Source organism: Coptis chinensis, chromosome 4 (genome assembly GCF_015680905.1).
Source record: "Coptis chinensis isolate HL-2020 chromosome 4, ASM1568090v1, whole genome shotgun sequence".
Lineage (NCBI taxonomy): Eukaryota > Viridiplantae > Streptophyta > Magnoliopsida > Ranunculales > Ranunculaceae > Coptis > Coptis chinensis.
This window is the reverse complement of record NC_141459.1, coordinates 8,412,240-8,428,088: the sequence shown is the minus strand read 5'-3', so window position 1 is coordinate 8,428,088 and position 15,849 is coordinate 8,412,240. Positions and strand designations below refer to the sequence as shown.

Here is a 15,849-nt window from a genome sequence, read left to right as displayed (position 1 = left end):
ATTCGTTATCTAATATATATACATGTAATATATCAAGCACGTACATGTTCATCCATTAGTTAATATAGACAGTGCATTAGTTAATTCAAAGTATACGACTATATATATAGACGTAGACACGTAAACATTATTATTAATATTTATAATACACATATTTAATATAATATTATAAAATATGTATTTAATAACACACATTCACTATTATGTTAAATGTTATATATATTTAGTATAATTTTACACCTAACAAATATAGACTATATATAATAATAATGTTTGGGGTTGTCTTTATTTAGTGTAATATAATACTAAATTTTATATATCAAAATCAAACTAATCGGTTCCGGTTTTGGTTCGGATACCCATCGGTTTTTTACTATTCGGTTCTAATGGTTTTGGTTCTTTATTGGGTCGGTTCTTAAAGACCCAACTTTAAATGGGTCTAACATTTTAGGACTCAGACCCGCTATAAATGGTTCCGGTTCCGATTCGGATAATTGGGTACCCATATACACCCCTAATCTATATATTAATTATGTTTTAAGTAGGAACTTATTTAAAAATTGAGCTTACGTGGCTCGACGGATATTAATATAGGTACGATTCGAGTGAGCCTGTGAATCTTCAACACAAGTTCAAGTAGTAATGAAGCCCAAAGATAAGTCAAGCCCAAATACAGTAAAAGCAGCAAAGTTAGCGAATATTCTTCAGTTTTTTTTAACCACGAGGGTAAAAAATACACGGCTTGCTTCAGTATTCTCCTTTCAGTTTTTTTTAACCACGAATATTCTTCAGTATTCTCCTTTCAAGTTTCAAGTTTCAAGTTTCAAGTTTCAACCACACGGCTTGCTTTCTACATTTAAAACAAAAAAAAAAAATATTTATAATTTCCCATTCATTCCATACAAATATTTGATTACGATGATATTGTGGTACTAAAAGAAAAAGAAAAAGAAAATGATGGGTTCATTGCAACTAGTATCATCCCATCATGACCTGGGAATTTGCACCAACCGGTTTAAGGTACGTACCACTCCTTTGTTTTATGGACAATAAACTATTTTTTTTTTAATTATTTCATGCTTACTTTCTTTCTGTCAACCCCTCAAATTTATTCAGAATTCACTTGGAAGACCTCGTTTACACTTGTGTCAAATCTCCGTTTCCTCATATACTTCGGTACGTTCATTACTTTCTTCATGCTTTTATGCTTACTTTTAAACAAAATTAACCAAGAAAAATATACTTCTTGATGCTTTTATCGATTGAATCGTCTTCTTAAACGAAACTGAGATGCTGACGACAATTTCGCTCCGGCCAAATGCCCCACATGATCACAAAAGTTAATAAGCTCCACAGGCGATTTCCTGAAGAAGAGAATGGACCATGACCCCAACCCTTAAACAAATCCAATACCCAGCCCGGGATACCCAAGTCACTCCAGACTCTAGAAAGAAAAACAGACCATATTTTCCAAGAAAAAGGGCACCAAAGGACATGATTTACAGACTCACCATCATTTCCACACAACTGACAATAATTAACCAAACACATTTTACGCCGCCTGAGATTGTTTATGGTCAAGATGCGTTCCATGGATGCACACCATGCAAAGAAAGCAATCTTGGAAGGAATTTTGGATTTCCAAATAATAGGACTAGAAAAATCATGGATATGAACAAGACTATTAGAATTAGACAACCAAGAAAGGATAGAAAAATAAAAAGACTTGACCGAAAATGTACCTTTATTGCTGGGACACCACACTCTCTTATCACCAATATGTGCATTCAAGGTAGCCGCATCAAGCCTTACCAGCAGTGAAGTTAGATCTCTGATCTCCCAATCATTTAATGCCCTGCGTAATCCAAGATTCCAAGATAAACCTCCCTCGGATTTGACCATACATTCCAAAATTGATTTCCCTTTACGACTAGATAGACCAAACAACAAAGGAAAAGCAGGTCAGCTCCACCACCTGTCTAATGATCCTCCCAAAAATGAATCTTATTTCCGGTCGCAAAACTGTATCTAATATCTCTTACAAACAAAGGGAACACATTAAGAATTGCCCTCCACACTCTACAACCATAAGGTATAGAAACCAGACCACTTTCCCATCCAAAATGTCTCTCACCAAAACGAGAGATAATCACCTTCCTTCATAGACTTTGTCTCTCTTCCCCAAAATGCCATAACCACTTACCTAAAAGAGCTTGATTGAATGCGACCATACTGCGTAAACCCAAACCACCAGCATTTTTAGCTAAGCAAAGAATCTCCCACCTCATAAGATGATATACCTATGTTGCTTCTCAGAATCATCCCATAATTTTTTTTTAATGATGCCCTCGATCCTATTAGCAACACTCGGGAATGACAAACAAAGACATAACTTATACCGGCAGAGAGGATAAAGTACTCTTAATCAATACCAAGCGACCCCCTTTCGAGAGATACCTACACCTCCACCCTGCCAGTTTATGCTAAAATCTTTCAATAACAGGATCCCAAATGTCTTTAGATCGGACATCGGCCCCAAGAGGGAGACCTAAGTAACGAGGAAACGAGTCAGCTTGACAATCTAAAACCGATGCAAGACTGCTCAGAAAAGGAACACTCTCCACTCTCCACTCCCCACACCATACATCTTACTCTTAGCAAGATTCACTATGAGCTTAGAAATTGCCTCAAAACAACAAAGAATACCCCTCAACCATCTAACCTAACCCACTTCTGCTCCAATAAAAATCAAAGTATCATCAGCAAACTGGAGGTGAGAAATCTGGACCATGTCACTACCCACTCTAAAACCTTGTAACACACCCCTCGAGTTAGCTCTAGAAATCATTCTTCCCAAAAATGTTTGTGGTACTCTTGCAAGTTGTGGGGTTCTTTTGTTTTTTTTTTTAAAGTTTTTGTCATTGTATCTGTAGGCCTTCTCAATGTACTTTTCTTTATATATGACAATTAATTTTATCGAATAAAGAAAACAAAAAAATCGTTTACAAGCAGGACACTCTCCCTCATGCTTATGCTCACGATTGCTTTTGTTAATGTGATTGCCATTTTTTGTTGTTTATGATTACTTCATGGGCTGTTTGCATTGAGTGTCTATGTAAGATTGCTGTTACTGTATGCTATCTCCACAGTTGACACTTTTAGGTTTATAGATTTATCTTATACGTATTCAGAGACTGGATGCTTTGAGTCTGCGCCTCTCAGAGAGTGTGCACAGGCCAATATACTCATATACTTCCAGAAATAATGTTTTCAAGTGCCATTCTTTCCTTATCCCTGGGCAAGCAAATGAGATTCCTATTCTGAAAACTGCTGTCACAGCTGTGTCGAGGTATTGCTCTCTTTCTAAATTGTATTGGAGGAGTCAGGAAAGCTTGTATTATTTCTGTTTCCTTGATGGTGTTTGTTGTTGGTTTTCTTTATTTTATACAGGTCATGTAACATGTATGGTGGCAGTCCTCTTGTACTACGGCTGGTCCCAGCAGTCAGCATCATTGCTTTTGCTATATGGGGCTTAGCGCCATTTCTGCGTCATAGCAGGAACATTTTCCTCCATGTACGTGTGCTTCATTATTTTTAACCTTACCAAATTTTGTTTTTCAACCTTGTACTTATACTTCTTTTCATTTTGTGGTTACTTCTGCACTTGACATGCTGCTTAAGTGCTTATATTTCTTCTTCGTACTTGGTTGCAGCGCAATGATAGTAGCTGGAAAAAGAGTAGCACACATTATGTAATGTCCTCTTATATTCAACCGTTGCTGTTGTGGACAGGAGCAGCACTTGTCTGCAGGTGTCTATAATTTGGTCCTGTAATTGCGAGAATAATATCTACCTTTGTCTTTTTATTCCATCTGCTAGACAATCCTCTATGTAAGTTTTTCTTCCATCTGCTTGATCCTATGTTTTTGCAGGGCTTTGGATCCAATAAGTTTACCTTCCGAAGCTAGTCAGCTTGTTAAACAGCGTCTTTTGAATTTTGTCAGATCATTATCAACTGTTTTGGCCTTTGCATATTGTCTATCGAGGTGAGTGTACTTGTTCTCACAGTTTCTGTTCTTGAGAATTTGTTCTTGTCATTTTGCAAGAATGTTAATCTTTGTATATTTATCTAGTTGCATTAGGATAATTTATCAGGCCGGAAACAGTAAACTCTTGAAACTGTTTGATGAGACAAATAATTAGTAATTGAGGTTTTGTTGATATGATAAATTTCCTATTGCTTTACTGAAGTTCCCTAGTTTTGTTTTTGTTTTTGTTTTTTTACGTATTTTATCTAAATTTTGGTCTATTTATTAATTGAAATCAACTTTTTTCTTTATTGACTTGTCTTTTCTTTCTTGATAGTTGCATGCAACATACTTCCAATCATAACCATGATCTATATCCTCTTTTTTTTTGTTATTTGTTTGCTTTGTTGTTTGCTTTGATTACTGTATTGCTTGATGCTGTTTTTAATAACTAAAAATGCTTATTTTTGTATTTTACTTGTTCATGCAGCTTGATTCAACAGACTCAAAAGTTCTTTATGGAGACAAATGACTCCAATGATACAAGGAATGTATGTTACTGTTGCTTTTGATTGTGCAACTTTCCATTCTTATCTTGTTTATAAGGTTCCCTTTTAACCGTAATTGCAGCTCTAATAGAAACCAAAACTAATTAAAGTTATGCACTGTACCTTTTCAACTGACAAGGAGACAGTAGTGATGATCTTTAACCCGTTAGTTATTTTATGATGAAGCTAAGCCTCTGGTTTTCTAGGAACTGCTTTTATTGTGTTTTCTTCTTCTGCGATTATGTTAAAAATGATTGCTTCAAAAGAAAAGAAAAGAAAAGAAAAGAAAAGCTATTTGTCCAGGATATTATCATTGTGTCCTATTTTTGCAATAAAGAAAGCGCTTGCATTTGTAGTAGTTAGTAGTCATATTTGATTTCAAATCAGAGTATGCTAAGGCCCATGGGCAAAATTTCCCAAAAGAAATACAGATTAGAAAAGAATGCAGCAAAAGAAGGATAGAAAGAGTAAGAAACAATTAAATACTTCTGCAAAACAAATAATAAGTTGTCTTTGGACTCGGAGTATGTTCCACTCGGTATATTTTTAAGTTAAATTTGTCTTCGCTAATCCATTAAAGTTTCCTGCTATATTCCTGAATACATCAAGGATGACATTTAATATGGATTATACGTTACTCTATAATATTCTTGGACTCTGGCAGATGGGCTTCCAATTTGCGGGGAAAGCTGTGTACACTGCAGTGTGGGTTGCTGCAGTTTCATTGTTCATGGAGTTGCTGGGGTTTTCTACACAGAAATGGCTTACTGCCGGAGGTCTTGGAACAGTGTTGCTGACCCTCGCCGGGCGTGAGGTGCAAATAATCCCATCCCAACCAATTTTCCGTATTTGTCTATATCTCATGTGTCCCCTCACAAGTAAATTTCTTTTGGCATAATAAAATAGAAGATTTACGGTGACATTTATGTATTTTTCCATGTGAGTAATAGCTCACTTTTGCAATTCCATGAGTTGATGTGAAGCTTGGTTGATGCTTGATGTGCTCAGATATTTACAAACTTCCTGTCAAGTGCAATGATCCATGCGACCAGACCATTTATTGTGAATGAATGGATCCAAACAAAAATCGAAGGCTACGATGTTTCTGGTACTGTCGAGGTATGTATTGCGTGTGAAATTTTTGCATTTTTTACCTTTATTAAAGATTTAAAGGGAATAAAATTTAAGATACAGAAAGTAAGATATGGTGTGCATCACAAGTTCTTACAAATGCACTTGTAATTCATGTATTATTGTTTCAGCATGTGGGTTGGTGGTCACCCACTATAATAAGAGGTGAAGATCGTGAAGCAGTTCACATTCCAAACCACAAGTTTACTGTGAATGTTGTGAGGAATCTTAGTCAGAAGACCCATTGGCGTATCAAGACACACCTTGCCATAAGTCACTTGGATGTCAGTAAGATTAATGTAAGGACCAGTCCAGATCTTGCATTCATTAGGGACAGAATTGCCTTGTAGAGATAAATCTGCACATCAACTTAATTTAGGTGTTCTACTCCCTCTATTTGCCGTGCAGAGTATTGTAGCAGATATGCGGAAAGTCTTGGCAAAAAATCCTCAGGTTGAGCAGCAAAGGCTTCATAGGAGAGTATTTCTGGAAAATATTAATCCGGAAAACCAGGCGCTACTGGTAAGCCTTTTGTGTTTCCTTTCCCAGTTGATATAATGTGGATCTGGAGTGCAATTCCTTTACTGAGGTAGCCCTGGAGCTACCCTTACGCAATATTTTATGGATTCTACTTGTTATATTTCGAAGACATGGATGTTATACCTTGTAGCTTCAAGCTATACTTCCTTAAAGGGCAGTTGTTAGCATTTCTTAATTTTGTTATGAAAGTTGCATGAATATGAACACTTGATAAGTACAGATAGTAATGGGGCTTAGTAATGCATGCTTTCAAGAGCTCTAATGTAAGTGGGAGTCACTTGTGGCCAAAAAGGGGAAGAATACTCTTTCATGTAATTGTATATGATAGTAGTAGGTTAGCATGCATCATTGGCGCCTTGCTAGTGATCTTACTACTTGACCAAGGGCTCTTTCGGATTCTTTTGTACGACTTTTTGATTGGACTTTAATTAACTTTTATCTATCCCCCAAAAAAGAAGGTATTGATTGCAACTTGCAGAGTTGTTATAGTGGAACTTATACTCTGACTAGTGTCCTTTCTCATCTTTAGAGTTTTTCCCTTCAAGTTTGAATGATGTGGTATCTGCGGATCACCAGCTGATTGTCTAGTGTTTCCATATTAGTCTTTGATATGTTGTGTGATGTCTGGCGCCATGCTACTACCTAAAGGCCTCAGTGCTGAGTATCTGATCATGGATCACTCCTTAAGAACCCCAGGTCGTGGTCTGAACCTAACTGATGTTAGTTTTGGGCTAGGGGACCTCTAGCATTCCCCATTGGGGTATTACAATTCCACCATCTTTAGGACATGCCATCCTTTGTTCTGATACCACTTTGTGACACTTCTCTCAACTTTATTGCTGTCCCCACTTAATTTGTCATAGAGGTGCAGGATTTTTCAAAAGGTGTCACTGCTAAGTACAGCCCGGTTAGTACGTGAGAATCCCAGGTCTTGAACTGAACCTCCTACTGATCTGGAGGGCTACTTGCTTTTCTTGTGGATCCCCTTGGTTTAGTACATATATGCAGTAATATTTTGCAATAGATTGGGTTTTACTTGTTGATTTTGCTTTTTCTACTTTGTTGTACAGATATTGATATCTTGCTTTGTGAAGACGTCACACTTTGAGGAGTACCTTTGTGTGAAGGTACCATTATATGTTTATATTTGTTGATTTAAGTTGAAATCATTGTTTAGTCACATAGGATTTTATGTGATTATCATTTATTATCTCTCTGTGTGTGTGTGTGTGTGTTTTCATTATATAATATTATTCAAATGTAGTTGCTGCGGCATGTATTGTTGTCGTTTGAGGATCAACAATTAAACCATTGAATATTTGGATGTAGGAAAATCGTGTAGCAAGTACAGCTCTGCTGTCAGCTGTCATGTCAAATGTTCTTGATTATTGTCTTTATATAGTGTTAGTTATATATTTGTTATTGAAAAATAGAGGAAGAAAGAAAGACGAAAAGATGGAGTAGAAGAGAGAAAGTGGAATAGGGCCTTAATTTGATTTTGAAAATAATAGATGCAAGTTATTTTTAAAGTGTAATTATGACTAATGAGTTCCGAATCACGATATTGGTAATTCTGTGGATGTCCTTTATTATGACTCTGTTAGCCCACATGTACTAGAGCAACAGTGAATTACAAAAGCACCCACATTACTTCTGTAAAAGTCACCAACATGGCGCGGGACATTTGACACCATGGATAAAAGTACTTGTCACATACTAGTTTGGTGGAAAAGTCACATACTAGTTTGGAGGCCTTCTTAGCATGATAGTAAGATCATAATAGCTCAGGAGTTAGGCATTGTTAGCGGGAGCAGTACTAGGATTGGCAACCTCCTGATAAATTCCTGTTGTCAATGATCCCCACACTGGTGGAGCACCGCAATGGCTGAGTGGGAACAATGCAATAGGGACATACTGAAAATTGACATTAGTTAGGTTTTGCTTTTCAATGAAGAAATGTGGTAGTCCTTTGCTAGATGTTCTTGCATATTTTACATTTTATTATGACATGGATTATCATTTATCAGAAGCCACTTCTTCTGTATGTCTTGGACCAAGTTATATCTTATTGTTGTTATAGTTGTAAAATCTTTGTCTCGCCTCTTCCGATATGCAACTTAAAAAATTTGGATTTCCAATATGACTACTGAAGTAACTAATGTTTGCGGAACAGGAAGCTATATTGTTGGATCTCCTCAGAGTCATCAGCCATCATAGGGCACGGCTTGCAACTCCCATCCGCACAGTTCAGAAAGTATACACTGATGCTGATATTGACAATATTCCATTTTCAGAAACTATTTATTCTCGTCCAAGAGCAGCTAATAATCGTCCCTTTTTACTAATTGAGCCATCATATAAAATTAATGGTGACGATAAATCAAAACCTCAAGCTCGTTCAACACGTAAAAATGAAGAGCATGATGCTAAAGCTACAGTGACACCGTCCAGCTCCAAGACAGATGGCAAGGCTGCAGAAACATCACTGGAATCGAAGCCAGATAATAAAGCCACGGATGTAGCTCTAAATACCAAGGCAGATTCGAAAATCGCATCATCATCGTCTGACTCCAAGATAGATACAAAAAGTGCATCACAACCATCATCCGATAAGAGGGCAAATCCTAAGGTCACAGCGAAGACGGCATCTGGTTTTCAAGGCCTGGGTCTGGCATCTGATGGCTCTATGAAGAAACACAAGCAATCGGAGGTTGGTTCTGGTGATGAACCACATAAGAGCAGTAAGATAGATGGTCCTCCCTTGAGAACTAGTGGAATTTCTCCACCAAAAGAAGAGCTTGAGATGACGGATTCAATGCTACTAAGTTCTTGTGACAGTAGCCACCTCGAATCAGCATTAGAGAAATCCACCACAAGTTCATCCAACCCTAGCACTACAAAATCAGAAAGTGTTCCTTCAGCTCCCTTACATGTGAAGCAAGATGGTGAGAAGATGCTGGTTGCACCACCTCCTGCTTCAAGACCTGCACGTGAGGAAAACATTGTTCTTGGTGTTGCTTTAGAAGGATCAAAGCGGACGCTTCCAATTGAGGATGAGATGACAACCTCCCCAACCTCTGCCAAAGAAAAGGAATTAGCAGCTTGTCGTAATGGGAATGGGTCTTTATCCACTGGTAAAGATGCAAAAGATGGCCAAACTCAGCAGGTGGTCAAAGGTAGCGAGAAGAAAGAAAGATGATCTGTAAAGCATTTTTTACGCAACCATTCCTTCTGGGAACATTGATAAAGCTTAATTTTTTGAAAGCTGATTTGATGTCATGTTCTGCTAATGTAATTTTTGTGATTGTTGTAAACATTGCGAGTACAGGATCAGTGACTGTAAATTTAATGCTCGAGGTTTAACTACATCAATATATACGTCTGTCATTTTTAGTCAAGTTATAAGTAGTGGCTTTATTAAAAGTTTAGTTCTTTGATGGGAGTCGATGCCTTGGGTCCTGGAACCTGAGAGGGCATTGATTGGGCACTACCCCTGTTGCTTCGTAAGAAGTTGGAACTTGGAAGCATACCTAAGAAGTGTGAAGTATCCCAATATTGGAGGAAAACATTGGTAGTAACATTTCTGTCGTTGGATCCTTCCGTGGGGGCATCCCTAACTAACAAACTTTTTTAATAACTTGCGAACAACTAAAAGACAGTTTTTGCCTGGTTACTTGGTTAGGGAGAGGAGACAGTGGGAGAAGCTAACTGATTTTTAAATTGTGTTGTGCTGCTTTATTTTCTAGCAAAGAGAATAAAACAGGAGAGAGAGACGGAAATTACTTTGTTATGATTGTTTAGTTGCTTAGCGAAGAAGAAGAAAAAAAATACAGAAAACTTTAGGGATTACCGTACACACGTAAGATGTGACTAAGAGATTCCATATAATAAAACTTGATCTATAATACACATACTAACTGCACATCAATGGCAATACTCGCGGTCTTGTATGTTCAAGTCATTTTCCATAAAACATAAGTGGAAAAGACATGAATGACAATCACTATGCTCACCTACAATCACAAAGACATCATACATATACGTACAATGGTAGAGCACTTGGACATTAGGGCAGGTAAATGACGTGAATGGAAAGGACATTTTCGCATCGAGCTGACTTATTGCTAGCATTACAACCCTCAAACGATAGATACACTCTGCAAGAAGTTTGCACCTTTTTTAATCCCGGCACATGCAATCAGGAGCAGGATAAGTATATATGGATTGTTTCTCCTTCTTTAACCTAATCTGCCCTTGTCTATTTTTGTGTCCCTCGCGAATTGCTTGCTGGAACTCTGACCATTCCATACTTTTATTCAAGAATAGCTGACCCAACAATGCCATATTTGGCCTTATTGTCTTCAAGTTCTCGAAAGTCCGATGTCCAACCTGATTAAATAAAATACATTGGTACAGTTAGGGGTAAGTGAAGGTGAATGATGCCTCTACTTTTCAGCAGTGTTATGCTTGGTAATATGTATAGACCAACACATGTACCAAGCATGTATCCAAAAAATGAGAGTTTCTAGATGAATATTAGACCCTGTAATATGATGCACCAAGCATGTTTCACGCCATATATATGCTACTCTACTACATGTTTATGACTATCCAATGGCTACAAGACAGACTATATATACTACTCTCCCATTTTGTAGCTATCAACAAGACCACAACAACTACTATGCCCCACACTCCCGCCTTTGACATGCACATGGGCTATCCACTATCAAATTGGAGAGTAAAAGAGAAAAAAGCTTGAAGATGATTACAGCGAAGCTACACCCACATCTTCTATCAACCTCTCAACACATTTTTGAGTAACTTTTGCATGAATTAACATGATACAGAGTGTGGCTTGACTAGTTCAAACTATTAATAATGAAAAAGGTAGGCACAAATATCTCAAAGTGATGAAAATAATAATAATAATAACCCATAACTGCAAGCAATAAAATCCCATAACTGCAAGCAATGCAGTGCCATCGTGTGAATTCCGACATTGTTAGCAATTAATCAATTTTTTTTTTAGCTATGCTTAGTATAGCCCCACAATCTTAATTCCTGGTTCCTCCCCTGGATGTTTGTATATGCCAATGGTGGTCCACTAAAGTTGTATGCTAAATAATTATCAAATTTGCAATGTACAGAACTTTAAAGCAAGTTGATCAGTCAGAGATAATACCAGTGCGTTGTGCATGTTGCCAGGAGAAGCAGATATGAAGATGTCACTGTGCATGCTCACATAATAATCAACTGCAGCTAATAAAGAAGCCTTTCCCTTAATTTTGGCTCTTTCCTCTGAAGAAGCTAGGCTTTTCTTGTCTTCCATCAAAGGAAACAGCTTCCGCAAAGTTGAGATCCTTGCTTCCCCACCGTAGACCTGGAAACATGAATAAGAAAGATTACAGGGTCTATACAGTATGGGAAAATGTTCATAATCGAAGCAGAGATATATGCTCGAACCTTGTGAGAAGCAAGATAGAGGCGAGTACTGTTATCGAAGCCCAATGATGCAAGGAGCAATCCAATCTCTTCAGGTGTCAACGGGCAACGACCTTGGTTTCTCAACTCCTCATCCGTGAACCGAGAATTCAGAACCCTTCCTTGCCAGATCACTTGTCGGTATTTGGCCAGAGCCAGCTTTTCAGCTTTACCTCCACCAAAATCACAGGCTGAATGAGCGGCCATATCCTGCACACATAATTATGGGTTCATTTTATTGCACATCCTTGGCCGCTTAAAGACTACATCAAAGGAGTATCTTGAGCAGAAAGCCATGCAGAACAAAACACTCATTATTTTCTGAAGAATTATATTAAGTCTAATTGTCTTGATGCTCCACTAAATAATATAGGGTCTAGGGTCCAATTCCAATTTTGCGAATAACACAATTAAAGTCACCGTTCACCATGCTAGTTTTGCTATCCAGCATACAAACTGCAACTCTGAGATTTTACTCCCAAATAACAAGTTGTGAAAAGTGTTGTTATCTGCGTACTTGGTGGACATATTATATTTATTTTTGTGTGGAATAGATGATGTGAACAACTACCTAAATTGTCTTTGCCTATGCATTGGCAGGTGCCAACTAGCAAAGTTGGTGCAACCTTGGGGTGATGATACCAGAGGTCTGGAGCTCGCATCAAAGAGAGTTACTGATCACATTTAAAACAGGTTTGCCAATGAAAAAGAAAAAAAAAAAATTATGGATGCATTGGTAGCGGAACTTTTTGCAATACAGGGGAAAGTGAGAGGATGGAATCTAGTGGACTTACCAAAGCAGTACTCAAGACAGCTCATCCTGAGCAATCCTCTGTTATTGTGTTGTAAAAGTTGTCATAATTCATAAACAACCATAATACCTTGTTTCCCCATTGGAGGAATCATCCTAACTTATGCTCCACAATTCTGTTACATGTTAGTGTTAGTGGGGCTGGCACTGGCCAAGGTCATTGGTGTGGTTCAATACTACTAGTGCAGCATAATATTACTCACTCACTATAAATTTGGTTTACCTTGCATTTATGAATAGGGTTTATAAACTTCAATAGAAACAAGACCATACCTTATCAAACCGAAGGTGAAGCACAACGAATTTCCCAGCTCTCTGTATCTCATTCTTATTCGTTATTTCTTCAAGGTATTCGGCATTCATAGCTGAGCTTTTCCTTGATGGATATCGAAGACGACTGACCAGAGCATCTCCTAATGCTTTAACATGAGGAACAAAAGCCAGTGCTTCGAAGTTGACTTTACAGCGCAGACGTTGAATGTCCATAGACATGTTGTCAAACGCAAGACGGTGGGAGAATGGGGCAATGGCAGCAATCCCATAGCTAGTTCAATCACACAAATAACAACTAATTAATACTGACTGAAAAAGTATACCATTGTTCACAAGTAGTGATTATTATTTTTTTTTTTTTTTTTTAAATTTTTGAGCAACATGTGTAATACTTATTCAATGCTGAAGATTTTCCAAGGCATGTTTCAATCTTCGATTTCCATACAATAATATGGTTCAACCTACAGTTATGCTCTCTTTTGGAATTACCATGTTTATAACATGTTTATCAGCATTCTACCCTGATCTGCTACTCACCATAAGGGCACTGTCAGAAGTGTCAACCTAGAAGAATCCTGGCACTGGATTCCCTAATGATCTAAATTAGCACCGAGTCTACTGGCCAATTAATTTACGTATCTATTTTGACTTACTTTGAAAGGTTAAAAGGCTAAAGTAGATTCCCCTTAGTGCAATTTCCATTAACACCATTCCTAATAGATTAAAGTAAGAGAAGATAAAAAATTCATGGAAGTTAACATTCCAAACTACGTTAGTTTAGTTCACACCCAAAGGAAGATCCACCTACTTACTAACCTCTGCATAACAGGTAAGACATTCTCCAGATACCAGTTGGCTGAAGCATGTACTGGTGCTGTTTTAATTCTTGTAGCTCGAATAGCTGTAGCATAATACTCTCTTGTGCTCCATGAATATCCTTTAGGCAGTTCTTTTACAATAGAAATCTCGTCCTTCAGAACATCAATAAAGTGATCCACATCAAATATTTCCGTAAATGAGCTGAAGAAGAAAATACAATGTCAAAAAGTGCTTATTTGAAGATGCAAAATTGCAAACTACACTACAAAGTAAACACAGCTTCCTTTAGGAGTACCTTGAATCTTGCCAAACAGGATTCACTTCAAGGTATGGGATCACAAGCGTAGCATTCAAAATTTTAGCAACTGCAACTGCATCACATATCTTCAAAACAAAATGAGTTATCAATAACAAATCCTTCTAATTAACGGGGTACTACAAACACGATGACTGTGGATCGTTTTGATCAGAATATTGTTTCTGTCTCCAAAATGACTGTGTATTTCGGAAACTTGAATAACCTACCCCCATTCTTTGCTGGTTCAGTCCTCCATCGAGAAATACTTGTATATATCCTTCTGATTGTTTTGGCAACACTGCAACAGGAATAAGCACAGAACCTATCAGAGATCACTTATATATATTACTCTACAAATCTCTGGATTTTATGTGTAGAATAAACCTAAAAGGCAATGTTTAAGTTTCACTATGCTCACTTACCAGAGGCACGTGAAGGCACAATACACGGTTTATATCCTTGGTCAGCCAAGGGAGTCCAGAGATCAGATTTCTGCTCATTATACTGAACAGTGAAACACATGAAACTCATAAGCAGAAGATTCAGTAGTTGTCAAACAATTTGGCAGGATATATTTAGTTTGTGGTAGATAAAAAGTAAAGATTTAGTTCAATATAAAATAGTTACCGTCTCTCGTTCTAAAGCACCCTGGAGTAAAGGAAGATGCCTAGGTTTAGGAGCATTCCATTCCTGCAGAACGGAAGTCTTTTTATATAACTGAAATAGTAAGCAAAAAAATAGTTCAATACTGTGTCTGATCACTATGGTCACAATTCGGCTATCGAGTTAATTCGAATCAAATCATACCTAGCATAATTGCACAAATGTAGTTATGTTATTTACACTAATTTCTAATAATTCTAATCTACATCTTTCATACTGGATTAAACTAAAACGGGGCCACTTCATCTACTTATCCAAAACTTTACTCAAAGAAGCTCAAACTTGAATGATTAGTCCAAGAATCATTTATTGAATTAAGTGAAGTAAAATATGGAAAAGAATAAAAAGAACAAGTAAAGGGAAGAAAGAAAGAAGCTTTACTTACAGAGAAGATAGAAGGGGAAGCATGACTGAGAGGTGAAAAGAGATTAGGAAAGAAAACAGGAAGAAGAAGAACTAATAAGCCAGCATAAACACCTCTTACAACCCCACTGCCATTCCAACTTCTCTGATAATGAGCTGACATATTTAATGAAGGGTTTTTAGATCTAAGACCACCTCTAAAAACCTTGGAAAGAGAAGAAGAATGGGTTTTTTTGTTAATGCTAATGTTCATTCATGGATAAACAGAGAATGAAGATGATGTGGTGTCGACAAAGGTGTCCAAGAACAACAACGGTATTATTTATTATGTATTTAAATATTAAGAAAAAAGAAAAAGAGATTTAGTTGTTTTTTGTCTTTTACATGGAATGAATGAGATCACTTTTAATATGTGTAAGTGATTTCATCATTATTTTGCATGACTCAGTGTTGTGTTTTTGTGACACTTGGCAATGCTTTATAAAGCACCGACACTCCAAAGTACTCACTTTTTTATTTTATTTTTCGGGATTTTTTTATTGAAAGGGAAATGTAACTGTCTTATTATTTAAGAAATATATATATTCCTACCGCACTAATGTCTATTTATTGATTCTTATTTAGAGCTGATTCTTATAAAAGCAGACTACTTTCCTATTCCAACCTACGAAAGTGAAATGGAAAGCTTGGTTTGGGGATTCTAAAAGTATATGATGATTAGAATGAAATGAAAATCAAAATGAATACAGGCTGGTATTCCTTGAATTTTTGAAAGTGTTCTAAGCCAAAGTTTTTCAACTTAATATATGTCATACTTTGCAAATAATACAGGGGTGATCACATTGTTAACACATCATTTTCCAATAAATAAATGTTTTTTAGTAAAAGAAA

At 37.0% G+C, this 15,849-nt stretch overlaps 2 protein-coding genes across 5 annotated transcripts; one reads left to right on the top strand and one right to left on the bottom strand.

The window, feature by feature from the left end:
• The first annotated feature begins 720 nt into the window (after positions 1-720).
• On the top strand, positions 721-9,645 carry LOC147501664 (mechanosensitive ion channel protein 2, chloroplastic-like). Of its 3 annotated transcripts, none has more exons than XM_086606689.1 (13): positions 721-1,020; positions 1,117-1,176; positions 3,192-3,349; positions 3,451-3,574; positions 3,714-3,811; positions 3,933-4,046; positions 4,519-4,579; positions 5,241-5,390; positions 5,585-5,695; positions 5,839-6,006; positions 6,116-6,229; positions 7,318-7,374; positions 8,421-9,645. In XM_086606689.1, exons 1-13 carry the CDS (start codon positions 955-957, stop codon positions 9,444-9,446), a joined length of 2,307 nt encoding a protein of 768 aa, XP_086462815.1. In that variant the 5' UTR covers positions 721-954; the 3' UTR covers positions 9,447-9,645. The 3 variants fall into 3 exon arrangements, with proteins under 3 accessions (XP_086462815.1, XP_086462814.1, XP_086462816.1); XM_086606688.1 differs by having other exon boundaries at positions 823-1,020; positions 3,171-3,349; XM_086606690.1 differs by lacking the exon at positions 5,839-6,006 and having other exon boundaries at positions 823-1,020; positions 3,171-3,349.
• A 469-nt stretch (positions 9,646-10,114) lies between these two features.
• LOC147501663 (O-fucosyltransferase 31-like) lies at positions 10,115-15,387 on the bottom strand. 2 transcript variants are annotated; one of them, XM_086606687.1, is made up of 10 exons: positions 14,981-15,387; positions 14,560-14,622; positions 14,355-14,436; positions 14,160-14,230; positions 13,930-14,018; positions 13,632-13,835; positions 12,816-13,086; positions 11,714-11,941; positions 11,433-11,630; positions 10,115-10,636 (listed from the first exon to the last, which is right to left on the bottom strand). In XM_086606687.1, the coding sequence occupies exons 1-10, from the start codon at positions 15,209-15,211 to the stop codon at positions 10,427-10,429; spliced, it is 1,647 nt and encodes a 548-aa protein (XP_086462813.1). In that variant the 5' UTR covers positions 15,212-15,387; the 3' UTR covers positions 10,115-10,426. The 2 variants fall into 2 exon arrangements, with proteins under 2 accessions (XP_086462813.1, XP_086462812.1); XM_086606686.1 differs by having other exon boundaries at positions 14,560-14,649; positions 14,981-15,374.
• Positions 15,388-15,849: the final 462 nt, after the last annotated feature.